The sequence below is a fragment of the Balaenoptera acutorostrata genome, chromosome 9 (assembly GCF_949987535.1).
Source record: "Balaenoptera acutorostrata chromosome 9, mBalAcu1.1, whole genome shotgun sequence".
In the NCBI taxonomy this organism is placed as follows: Eukaryota; Metazoa; Chordata; class Mammalia; order Artiodactyla; family Balaenopteridae; genus Balaenoptera; species Balaenoptera acutorostrata.
Window position 1 is genome coordinate 108506262 of NC_080072.1, and position 13116 is coordinate 108519377.

The 13116-nt window shown below is 42.4% G+C and overlaps 2 protein-coding genes across 7 annotated transcripts in view; both read right to left on the minus strand.

The window, feature by feature from the left end:
• Positions 1-4110, minus strand: part of NFRKB (nuclear factor related to kappaB binding protein) — a 35144-nt gene extending 31034 nt beyond the window's left edge. For 2 of the 6 annotated variants that reach the window (XM_057552575.1, XM_057552569.1), the window contains exons 1-3: positions 4021-4110; positions 2813-2972; positions 1496-1651 (exon numbers count right to left, since the gene is read on the minus strand). In XM_057552575.1, coding sequence (XP_057408558.1) covers positions 1496-1630 — 135 coding nt within the window. In that variant the 5' untranslated portion in view covers positions 1631-1651; positions 2813-2972; positions 4021-4110. The remainder of the gene's footprint in view (positions 1-1495; positions 1652-2812; positions 2973-4020) is intronic. The other 4 variants (XM_057552570.1, XM_057552571.1, XM_057552572.1 and 1 more) reach the window with 4 other exon arrangements.
• Positions 4111-5168: 1058 nt separating this feature from the next.
• The window catches only part of PRDM10 (PR/SET domain 10), an 86130-nt gene continuing 78182 nt past the window's right edge, over positions 5169-13116 (minus strand). Inside the window, exons 21-22 of the mRNA XM_007183353.2 lie at positions 10799-10902; positions 5169-8114 (exon numbers count right to left, since the gene is read on the minus strand). Of these exons, the coding sequence (XP_007183415.1) occupies positions 7917-8114; positions 10799-10902 (302 nt within the window). The 3' untranslated portion in view covers positions 5169-7916. The remainder of the gene's footprint in view (positions 8115-10798; positions 10903-13116) is intronic.

Genomic DNA, 13116 nt, shown 5'->3' on the forward strand with positions numbered 1-13116 from the left:
CCGCAACAAGAGAAGCCACCGCAATGAGAAGCCCGCGCACCGTAACGAAGAGCAGCCCCCGCTCGCCACAGCTAGAGAAAGCCCGCACGCAGCAACAAACACCCAACGCAGCCAAAAATAAAATAAACAAATAAATAAACTTAAAAAAAAAAAAAAATTTGAGAGATCTGTTGGGAATTCCCTGATGGTCCAGTGGTTAGGACTTCACTGCCAGGGCTCAAGTTCAATCCCTGGTCGGGGAACTAAGATCCCACGTGCTACAAGATAACTAAGCCCACGTGCTGCAACTACTAAGCCTGCCCGTTCTAGAGCCCGTGCAACGCAACAGAAAAGCCTGCATGCTGAAACGAAGGTCCTGCGTGCCACCACTAAGACCCAATGCAGCCAAATAAATAAATAAATATTTTTAAAAATAAATAAATGAAATAAAAAAATAAAAAAAGAGTTCAGGCAACGTCTGGCTAGCTCAACAACAGGGAGGGAAAGGGAAGCAGCAGACAGCAGAGAGAGGAGCAAGGGACCTATAAGCATGTTAAGTACTTGTGACTTTATCCTAAGGACAATGGGGAGCCACTGAAGGGTTTAAGCAGGAGAGAACCCAGAAACCAACCACCTGCCAGGCGTCTCAGCAAGCAGGCACCAAAGCTCCTCTGGCTCCCCGTCCGAGATCTCCCCCTGCAAACCTCTTTCTGCATACCACTCTATTCCTGGCATCTCAGTGTCTGGCATAAAGTAGGTACTTCAATAAAACACGTGTGTGCTGACTGAATGAAGGACATGAAGAGGGAATAAGGGCAAAACGGTGGCTTTAATTTTATCTACAATTTTTGACATATTATGAAAGAAAAATCTGAACCAAATATGACTAAATGAAATTATCTCCCAAAACTGAATGATGCACAGATGTTTGCCGTATGATACTCTACGCCTGTCCATATGTTTGAACTATGGCAAAATAAACAAGATGATAAACACGTTTCAGCAAACCTAGTGCCTTGCACATAATAAGCACTAAATAAATGCCACCATAATAATCATGACGACTGCCTGTGAAAAGTGGTCAAAAGCACACTATTAATGCTATCCCAGGGAAGGTACTATTAACTGACTAGCAAGTTGGTCACCTTATGGACAGAGATAATATGTTTGTGTTTTGTTTCATGATTCACAACATGGGTAAACATTCTAATGTAAAGATATACACAATTCTGCCCTTGAATATAAAACTTTTGCTAACCGCTGAAAATTATCTTGTCAAAATATGGCGTATGTCATTATCAAGTTACATGTTATTAAACATGCAGAATGTAGCTTATACTTTCTTCCTTAATCAGACTATTAAACAGACTTAAACTTTAAAAAAAAAAAGATCACTCTGGTTGCAATGTAGAAAATCAGAAAGAAGGGAGCACAAAAGACTGAAAACTTGCAGAGTGTGGAAAAGGCTGAGAGGAAGTGCTAGAAAGGAAAAGATGGTGCTGCTGTCACTACTCACATCCTCCAGAAGGTCCTCGGGCAGACTAACCCTAGTGCCCCCCAGGAGGCAGTCCTCCATGATCCGCGTGCCGTGGCCATCTCCACACGGGCCCAGCTCCAAGGGATCCGTCAGCATATGGTCCAAGGAATCCATTGCTTATGTTCCACGGGTAGCCTAGACAAATAAATGCAGTCAGACCTCGAGACAGAAAGGCAGAAGTCCCAGGGATCTGTTGATACTAACGCTCTTTCACAAAATATTCTGGCCCAGGAAATATTCAATCTCAAATCTATTCTTCTACCTTATCCATACACCCTAACGACAGCTAGACAGCTCTTCTCCCTGCCTTCCACCACTGCATCCTCATCTGAATTTCAGATCTCAGCCAGCAGGTCTCTCATTACTCAGAATACTTCTACAGTGACTCCCCAATTTATAGAATTTCTTACACCTTCATTTTACACAAGAGTACAACGAGACTCAAAGATTAAATAACTAGATCACAGCCCATAATTTAGACTTCCCAGGCCAGTAATCTCTCACTCTAATATATTTAATTTTTTTTTTTTAGCAAGTAATTCTTTGTTGTTCCTTCACAAAAGAAATTTCACTGAAAATCCACAGAGTAGTAAAATTCAGACAGTAACACTAAGTTATTTAATGAGGGCCTGTTAAGTGCCAGGCCTTTCATACACCTGATTTAATTCTTGTAAGTGTGCAAGATAGGGTTATTACATCTATTCTACAGATACTAAAACCTAGGATCAAAATAGATAAGCAACTTGCCCAATCCCAGAAGTAGGAATGAAACTCAAGTCTGCATGACTGCAAACCCATGTTCTTAGCACTACATACAATACCTCCTGGATAAACTCTCAGTTTAAATCAGGAAAAGCAAGCATCTTAATATGACTTTATCAGTCCGCATAAACTCTGGAGGATCCAAGCACCTGACCAGGACAGCCAGCAAAGTCAGCGGCCAACCCACTTTAGTTGGTCCAGCTGATACTTATAACCATGTAGATGAAATGCTATTTTTCTCCTTCCTGTAATAACTAAACACTGCTGGCTACCTTTAGAAAAGTACATAGGAAAACTTTTTCAGAGAGCATCTCATAAGGCTGATGGCTGGAATCAGGTGCACAGCTGAAGCCACAGTTAACAGGCCCACAGGGAGGCTGAACTCAACCACTCCACAAACATTTGCTAAAACCATTCTCTCTCTCTGATTTCTACCAAATAGAAAGGAGAAAAAAAAAAAAAAACACACAACAGATTTAACAGTTAAAACACCAAACTCCTAGCCTCATCTCAGTGACTTCGGGCAAATCTTACCTCACAGGCTGTCAATTTCCTTATCTATATAAGATGAAGGAGAGCTGGACCCGGTCCTCTCTACTGTTATTTCCAATCCTGGAATCCTGCAATGAATAACCTCCAGGTGGATGCATTTATGTAACTTCACGTAGTCATGTAATGACTTCTCATCCTGAAACTCTCAAATGATAAAGAGTAGACTTGTAATACTACTGCTAAAATAAGCACGTTTGCACTAATTATTTCAAGTTATCTGGAAGAGATGTCATATCTACGTAAAGGTACAGTGGAAAGATTAGTGTTCAAAGCAGCTGCGTGGTCGCCAAGCAACTGTGTCCCATCGCCCTTCAGCACATGATGAACTACCGCATCCTGAACACCCCGGCTGCCTAAATAACTGACTGCAGGTAAGAAAGCACATGGCATTTGCATTTAACAAAACTTTTAAAAAGAAAAAAAGTGTAGATGCAACCTGATGCTCAGAATAAAGTCCTCTTATAAGCCAGAACTGGCACAGAAGAGGGTAACAGCTACAAAGCCAGTGTTTTACCTGACTCTCAGGAGGATCACCTGTTTCACAACTTGCTCACAAGTTTCTTCAATTAGCTTCACTTCAATTAGTGAAGCTAGTTTCTTCAATTAGCTTCACTTCAATTAAGTTCAATTAGTGAACGTGTAGCTAAATTTAATCTTATTCGAGTGGCAACCTGTGCCCTGCTACTATTCTGAAGAGGATCTCAAAATACAAAAAAGCAGGCAGATTCCAAAGGGTTGAAAACCGGAAGCCAAGGGCTTCTAAGTCTTGCGGCGTCCTGGACCAAAGAGGCCCATCTTTACTAGACCGGGAAGGCCTCTCCCAATGGCCCTTCCTCTGAACCTGGGATAACCTTCCCTCCTGGACCCTCCCCAACTCAGAAGCCAAACCCCAGACTCCTTCCCGAGCAACCGCCGGCTCCAAACTGCAAACCCCTCCCTAGCCGGCCTCTCACAAGCCCGAGGCCCGGGTCCCGCCCCGCTAACAGGCACCTCCGCGCCCACGGCCCCTCCCCCCACACCGTGCCTAACTCTAACCCCCACCCACCCGGGCCGCCCGCCTCCCGACACGCCCGCTCCCCTGTCCCGTGCCCACAGGGGCAGCGACCCTCGGAGACCCAGACACTCGCTCGCTCCCTCCCTCCGCTCCCCGGCAACACTTTAACCCTTTCGCCGCCCCGGCCCGCCCTCACCTGCGCCGCGGACGCTGGTCTCCGAACCCGCTGCGCCTCTCGGCCCGCGGGTTCCCGGACGCGCTCGCTCCCGCAAGGCGTCTCGGTGCGTGCACGCTCCGGGCTCGGGCGGCGGAAGGGGCGGGGCTGTGCGGGGCGGGGCCTTGAGCTGCATGGGGCGGGGCCTGGAAGTGCCGGGGGCGGGGCGGGGCGGGGCGGGGCGGGGCGGGGAGGGGCTCGCGGGGCATAACCTAGAGCGGCGTGAGCCCGCGGGGCTGGGCCTTGGGATGCAGTTTGCAGGCGTCTCGTTGGTCTCACCCGGCTTAGAAGCTTCCGGAGGGCGGTGTCGCTAGTCACCTGGCTCCGGAGCCCATGAGTGAGTAAATGCCGTTTTTATTAGCTAACGTTTGCATATCTCATAGCCTGCTCCAGGCACTAGGCTGAGAGCACTTTCCATCATTGTCTTTGTACCACAGCTGTGTGCACTATTAGTTCCCATTTTGCGATTTCTCGAGTTTCGTTGAGGAGAACAAGAACCAGAGCCTGTGCCCCGCGACCCACCCGGGCGTGGCCCCACTTCTCTCTCCCGTCTCCCTCCTGTCCCTGGACCCTCGACGTCCGGAAAGACAGTACACACATCGAAGAAACACATTTTCTTAATCAAACTCGATTAATCTTCCTCTCGTTAAGAATCTAGGCCGCTTTCTTCTTATAAACTAGGTTTTACTTAGAACCGCTTCAAACTTCTTTCACAGCTACTTCCAACCTGTCGTGCAGAGAGCATCCTCAGTTCTCTCCACTGGATGGAAACATGTCAGTCAAGCTGGTGTTCCTCCCTGGTTGGCAAATAGTGGTTTCCAAATAAAGCCAATCGCTCTTCCCTAGCTGGCTGAGTGCCTGCCCCTAGTTCCTGTTAGATTGTTGGGAGGGGTCTCGAATTAGAAACCACTAAGGGGAGGGGAACATCATTCCATATTACCATCCATAAATTCCCTGACCTTACGTCTCTGACCACACCAGAGTGAACCAAAGAGTCAAAACAATGTAAGTTGTATTATTTAAAAAAAAAAAAAAAAAAAAAAGATCTCAGAAGCTCTTGTAACTTGTACACATACAAACAAGAAAGATGTTTATTAAAAAAAAATATTTATTAATTTTTACACCTGCTGAGTAGCACAAGACTATTAACACTATAACTCACTGAATGTACAGTAAATGTTCACATTTAAATAACAGGATAAGGTCAACATTTTCAACCTGTGGGTCAGCTTCAGCATCTCATGAAGTGCTTTTTAGCCCTACATATCTTAAGAGTTTTTTGAAAGGATAATTCCAAATCAGAAAACAATTCCAGAAGATCAAAACAATAGGTTTCTCCGGAATAACAGGAATTTTACATGATGAAATATCCGTTTATGTGGGCACAAATGAAACAGTAAAAATGTAAAATCTCTATGTAACCTACTCCAAAATGCTCACACTGCACTGATCCAAGTCTACAGTGCCAGTGTGTCTTAGGCGAGGCCACAGTATAAACATTGGCTACAGACATTTTTTCCAAATTGGGTCTTCAGATGGCTTATAATCTGCCATCTCTTCAAATCCAAGTCCTTTTGAAAAGCCATTATCTTAGAATAAATATACAGAATACCTGATCTTAAAGCAATGTTGTTTGGCTTGACTGCCACACCTGCATCTCTGGTTGATAATATACAAATTAGTTTTAGAGCCTTTACTTATTCCACATAAGGACAAAAAAACAAAAGGGAAAAAAAAGAACTTAGATGGGAAAGAAACAGAGGTCCTTCCGCAATACTTTTTCTCTTCTGTGTATTTTAAAACTTGAAATAACTGGCATAAAATGAACATTCCATTCAGTGATGGTTTTCCATTTTAATCAGTAAGTTATTCCTGAGGGGAGGGAGGAATACCTTGCTGGTTCAAATTAAAAAGGAACCAACAGGACCAAATTTAAGTTATAAAAACTAAACTGGACCTTTGGGAAAGTCTAATATGCTTTACCTAGCAAGTCTCTCTAGACTGGACACTAGGATATTTATAATCATCACATTGTAGGACTTTGGGACTCAAAAATCTCTATATTGTGACACAGAGTCAATATTTTCTATTGAAAACATCAGCATTACCTCTGTTACCAAAGATATAGAGTCCATTTTCATTTTCTACACAACTAGCAAGTAACTCTCAAGTTCTCTTAGTGCCTAAATTGTCAGGGATAACTAAATGACTGAGGTCTCAATAATAAAGTGCAAAGTCTACATATTAGTAAAGTTACTTTACAGAATTGTTTACTTTTCAAAAAGGTGTCTTTACCATAAAGAAGCTACTATACTTCTTAATTTATAGAACCAGTTTCTACCCAGAAATGTCAATTAAAAAATTATTTAACTTCATTTGAAACTGAAGGTAGGTCTTTCTGTTCTGGAATGATAAATTCTACCATGCCATAATTATTCTAAAAATGTATTAGTATGTCACAAAAAGTTGTTAAACTACATACTGATTTCTGCAGTGTTTTATGTGCACAACTGGAATGTACAGTAAAAAGAAGGGAAATATTTTCCCCATTGAATTCACAGCTAATAAGACTCCCAAACAGGAACAATGATAAGAAAAACTCACTGAGGCAGTTTTTCTCCCTCTCCCAACTGACAATGTAATATTAAGATTGGATTCCTTCCAGATCCCTTATAATTACTCTAACATATTATAAATGGTCCCCACATTTTTATTTTTCCCCTAGGTGTGAAGTTGGTCATCTTACCAAAAGGTCCAGATGAATTGCAATATATTTAAAGTTGAAAGTGTTAAGAAATAAGGAGGACCACCTTTGCATCCAACCTGAAAGAATGTTCATTTTAAGACAGAATTAGAAGTACTAAAATACACTGCATGCTGTGAGCGAGGGTTGCAGGTACACCTAGTACGAGCAAGGATTCACCCTTTACCAATGAGTGGTAAATGGATCCTGAAAGGCAGGACAAGGTCTCAGTGCTTTTTACGCTCTATATGGTTGTTTCAGTATCAATAATTTTTCTTGGTACTGTCATCTCCAATATCTCCTTCTTCGTACAAGTACAACCAGAGAATGGGAGGCCAACCTGTAACCTGGGCGTCTAAATTCTGTTGACACCAAGCATCCTTTTCTTGTACAGGGAGTCCACAGTTGTGGAGTAATAAAGTAAGATCTATCAGAACATGAGGTTCTGGCCTAGTCCACTGAGGGCCAGGGTCTGTGGAAAGCACTACCAATAGCCCAACAACGGTTTTCCAAAAAAGGCAAGTTTTTTCAAAATCAGCAAGAAGAAAAATTTAGGTAACAGTTTTTCCTTCAGACCATCACTGATGAAACCTTTGCTTCATCATTTTCATTTTCATATTCAATGGGCTCCCTTTGTTAAGTTACTGAGAATGCAAACTCTCAAGATGAAGCAGGTCCGACCTAATACGCGCCCATAAAATGCCCCTTCGCCTTTGGCGCCGTGGCTTGGAATCAACAAGTCCAGTGGCCATGGACTTGGCACAGCCTTTATCCACCTTTGGTACAAACACAATACACTGCTTAATATTTCCACAAAGGAAAAGTAAGGCTTATCTATGTGTTAAAAAACCCACTCAGGAGCAAGGCAAGGTTTCTCTGTCTTGAAATCTACTTTCCCCTGAAAGATCTCCATTCCGTGGCAGAAACTCCTAGGGTTTGAAGAGTCCATTTGGTAAAGATGACCTTGATAAAATAAGCCCCAGTGTATGTATTAGCGTCAAAACTGTGATTTCCAAACTCTTGAGTGATAAATCTTAAGAAAAGAGTTCTAACTGTCAGAAGCTTCCAGACGTTCCAGACGTATGAATAAGAAAAGACATGATGTGACTGTTTGATTCTGGCTCAAGGGTGGAAGTTAAGGTTTAGTGATGTGCACTTCGCTGCTCCCATTCCCGTTGGTGGTGGTTGTAATGATGTACTGGGTGGGCTGTTGGCTGGTGGTCTGGGGGTCCAAGTCACCATGCGCAGTTGGCTGAACCTGGACTCCACCAGTGAGAGCAGAAGCTTGCTTTTCCTCCAATTCTGATTGACTTTCTGATAGCACATAATGACCCTAGAGCAGGAAGAAAAGGATCTTTAGAAATCTGAGGCCTAAAGTGGGGGGTAGAGTTATGGGGGCACGGTGGGGAGAAGGAATATGCAAAGAAATGTTACATGGGGAACCAAACTAGGCACCTATGGGAGATGCTTTGCCTAATTCCTTTAGAGAAGTAGACTACAGAGGTAACTTAAGGGAGCACCTTGGTCATCGTACCAAATGATACAGTGAGGAAGTTCAGGGACAGAAATTTGCATCATGATGGTAACCTACCTGGCAAAGAAAATGTGCTATGGTATTGTCCCTGAGAATTTAGAAATTCATAAAATAAGGTGACTATCTGTCAATTAATATTTAAGATTAATACAAAATGGATCAAAGGAGAGATATTTAAATTCTCCTTAAAGAGGCAGAATGATGCCCAAGTCAAGATCAATGGTTCCCAGACTTCAGAATTTCAAAGACCAGCAAAATTAAAGTAAGAATAAATGTTCCCAAATTTTATTTTGCCAAGTAAAATCATTTTTTAAATGCTACTGTCAAATGAGAGACATTTTAACACTCAAAAGCATAGGAAGAACACAATCTTAGAATGAAAGTCTTTTGCATTGAATAAATTAAACTTTATGAACACATACGTTGTCTTAATTTTTCTTCATTTTCCCTCTGATCATGAAAAAAACGTCTCCATAGACCTGCAGCTAACTCTGTCCCTACATTAACATTTTTAAAGACAGAATGTGTTTGTAAGAGGGAGAACTGGTCAGCTACACAGGCTGAGAAAAAAAGAAGTCACAGAGGAAAACTTGGGCAGCATCCTTTCCAAGCACTGTCCAGAGAGAAAGCCACAGCCAAATACCCATTTGATTTATCGAGGGCCGTATGTTCTGAGTCCACACTCATCAAGCCACTCTTTGATCAGGATTTGGTTTCCTGTGTGGGTCCTTCTCTAGCAGGAGGGGGCTGGTTCTCAACCAAGGGTCCATGGACACCTAGGCAGTTCATAGGTAGGCTTCAGAGAATCTATAAACAAAACTGTACATCAGATTTGTATGTATACTGTGGCAGATGGAAGGGAACATCCTTGGCTATATAATCGGTTTCCCAAATGGGTTCCTGGCCAAAAAAGGGTAGAGTCAGTGAGTCCCCACAAAGAGCAAAAACTTTCACTGATTATGCCAATGAGACTATTCCATTTTATATTAGTTATTGTTTCCATTGACAATAGTGTTAATCTGGATTTATACATCTCTCCTAAGTCTAGTTAATGTGAATTCATGTGCTGAGAAATGGGTGAGCTCTCAGTGTGCTTTGATAAATAAATAAATAAATAAATAAATAAATCAGGTTTCTGAGGCCACTAGACTACCCTGCTACTCTTTGAGGCCTCTTGGGAAATAGTCTTCCCCTGGGAACATCTCAATATCCCTAGTCACTTAAGAGTATTTTTCTTAATTTACATACTCTGTCTTCCAGAGGCAGCCCAGAAGAAACCAGTGAAGATAAAAACAGAGGTAGCAGATATAATCAACATTGACAGGCCTAACCTAAATATAACAAAATAATTTATGGCAATGTTTTTCACCTGGGGTGGGTGAATTGTTTAAAATAATTTAAAAGAGCTCCATAATACAGTCATCATATTATTTTCTCCCAACCCAGTTGAGGACCAATAGTCATGAAGACTCATATACTTTCTAAGAAGCACATTAAGAAGATGATTATCTACATGTATATATATGTATATGGATCTAGGAGGTTCATTATAGTTATTAATTGAATAGATCTTTATTGAGCATTTGCTATAGCCCAGCCTCCTGTGCAAAAGCACTGAGGATAAAGAGATAAAGACAAAGACCTAGGTTTCAAGGAATTAATTGCCTACTGGGAAAAGATAGTAAACCAGTAATTAAAATAAACTGTGCTGCCCCTATGTTCATAGCAGCACTATTCACAATAGCCAAGACATGGAAACAGCCTAAATGTCCATAGACAGAGGAATGGATGGAGAAGATGTGGTACATATATACAATGGAATACTACTCAGCCATAAAAAAGAATGAAATAATGCCATTTGCAGCAACATGGATGCAACTAGAGATTATCACACTAAGTGAAGTAAGTCAGAAAGAGAAAGACAAATACCGTATGATATCACTCACGTGCGGAATCTAAAATATGGCACAAACGAACCTATCTACAAAACAGAAACGGACTGACAGACGTAGAGAACAGACTTGTGGTTGCCAAGGGGGCTGGGGAGGGAGAGAGACAGATTGAGAGTTTGGGGTTAGCAGATGCAAACTATCACATTTAGAATGGAGAAACAACAAGGTTCTTCTGGATAGCACAGGGAACTATATCTAATCTCCTGGGATAAACCATAACGGAAAAGAATATTTTTAAAAATACAGAAATTTTTAATGTAAAAAAATATATATATGTGTAAAATTGAGTCACTTTGCTGTATAGCTGAGATTGGCACACCATTGTATATCAACTACACTTCAAAGAAAAAAGTAAAAAAGAAATAAAATTTTAAAAAAAATAAACTGTGCTATAATATAGCACCACAAGAAATTATAGGAATACAGAGGAGGTGCCTCTAACTCAGATGTGAAGGGTTTGGGAGAAGATGGGGGAGGGCGAGGGTGGTGCAGCGTGGGGAACAGGAAAACCCTCCAAGCAGCACAGCTTACTGGAGTCACCGCCTTCACTTGGCCAGTGGTGACCGGAGTTGCCACGCCACTGTCTGTAATCACAAACTGACCCGGGGGGAGCGTCATCATCTGAATCTCCGATGCTGAAAAACAGGAAGGAGCCATAGTTCAGTGGTCTCATATTTTAATACAAGTTGTAGAAACAAATGCCTAACCAGTGACCACATTCCCTGCTGAGTCACTTTCCATGGATTTGCTTGCTCTGAGAGTCTTATGTTGATATGATTTCTTGATACAGCGAAAGAACCTCGGATTAAGAATTGATCACATGAGGCTAGTAGAGAGTTACCAAATGTCGGAAACAATCAATGCATCTCCTTCAAAATGTGGCTTCTGAATATCCAGAAAGACAAATACTCAAAAATTTTAAAACCTTGAGATAAGTTACAAAGATTCACCTGTTAGCTCAATATTTTTATCTTTTACAGTCACATTTGATTACTGGCACAATGTATCCACTATTGCCTAGCCATCACAACTTAGTCTAACATGAATTTTACTTCACTACCGTGTTATTAAAGCTAATTAAAAACAGAGTTCACGGGCTTCCCTGGTGGCGCAGTGGTTGAGAATCTGCCTGACAATGCAGGGGACACGGGTTCGAGCCCTGGTCTGGGAAGATCCCACATGCCGCGGAGCAACTAAGCCCGTGTGCCACAACTACTGAGCTTGCGCGTCTGGAGCCTGTGCTCCGCAAGGAGAGGCTGCGATAGTGAGAGGCCTGCGCACCGCGATGAAGAGTGGCCCCCGCTTGCCACAACTAGAGAAAGCCCTCGCACAGAAACGAAAACCCAACACAGCCAAAAAATAAATAAAGTGAAATTCTTTAAAAAAAAAAAAAAACAAAAAAAAAAAAACAGAGTTCACCCTAGCACCCAGTTGACAGCCTCTAAATCACATCCTCTACTCAAAGGAACCAGGACTTCTTGGGAAAATGGCTGATTCCAAACCTGGGTCAGAAATGTACAAGGTGAGCCTGGAATCTGGTGTCATACCAGCGTGTAAGACACTATAAAAGACTGCAGAGTCATGTGGGAAAGATACAGAAAGATGTTCCCACTAGCCAAAGATGGGATAATCTGAGCATCAACAAGGATAATGACTGCAATGTTTTTTTTTTTAAATAAATTTATTTATTTATTTATTTAATATTTGGCTGCGTTGGGTCTTCGTTGCTGCGTGCAGGCTTTCGCTAGTTGCTGCAAGCAGGGGCTACTCTTCGTTGCAGTGCACGGGCTTCTCATTGCAGTGGCTTCTCTTGTTGCGAAGCACGGGCTCTAGGCGCACGGGCTTCAGTAGTTGTGGCTCACGGGCTCTAGAGCACAGGTTCAGTAGTTGTGGCGCACGGGCTTAGTTGCTCCGCGGCATGTGGGATCTTCCCGGACCAGGGCTCCAACCCCTGTCCCCTGCATTGGCAGGTGGATTCTTAACCACTGCGCCACCAGGGAAGCCCTGACTACAATGGTTTGAAACACATCCAGTGGGTTGAAATTCATAAGTACCCAGCGATACTAAGACACACACATGCCCGGCATCGGTCACCTTGGATAATACTAGGAAACAACTCACTATTTTGAAAACTGGTAAATAAAGGAGATGAGCCGAGTATTTAAAGCATCTCTTCTGCCGTTCCTGTACAAATTGTACCTCAGAGTAACCTGATGGTTAAGGTAAAATTGTTTTCATTATGGAAGTTTTCTAGCAATAAGTATATAAAGAATGATAGAATATGACAACTTTGTAATCCCTATTGAAATAGTGGAGCAAAGGAAAAAGACAGACAAGCATTATGTGCCTCCCGATGGAACTACACACCAACAGCTATGGAGTGTTTTTGGGGAAAAAAACTGAACCTGAATCTGATCAAGCCTCTAGGTTTAACTGCCCATCTATAGGAAATAAAAGGGACAGAGGAAAGCATCTTAAATGACAATACAGGGATGTCAACAGCAAAACCCAGAATGTGGGGAACTCTACAAACAAATGACCCAGTTTCTTCAACATGTTAATTGCAACTTAAAAGAGAGAAGGAGAGCACATGTATTAAAAGAAACTCAAAAGGTATAATCGATTGCAATGTATGGCCCTTATTTGGAACCCAATTTGAAAAACCAACTATTAAAAAGACATTTATGGAGCTTCCCTGGTGGCGCAGTGGTTGAGAGTCTGCCTGCTAGTGCAGGGGACGCGGGTTCGAGCCCTGGTCTGGGAAGATCCCACATGCCGCGGAGCAACTACGCCTGTGAGCCACAATCACTGAGCCTGCGCGTCTGGAGCCTGTGCTCCGCAACAAGAGA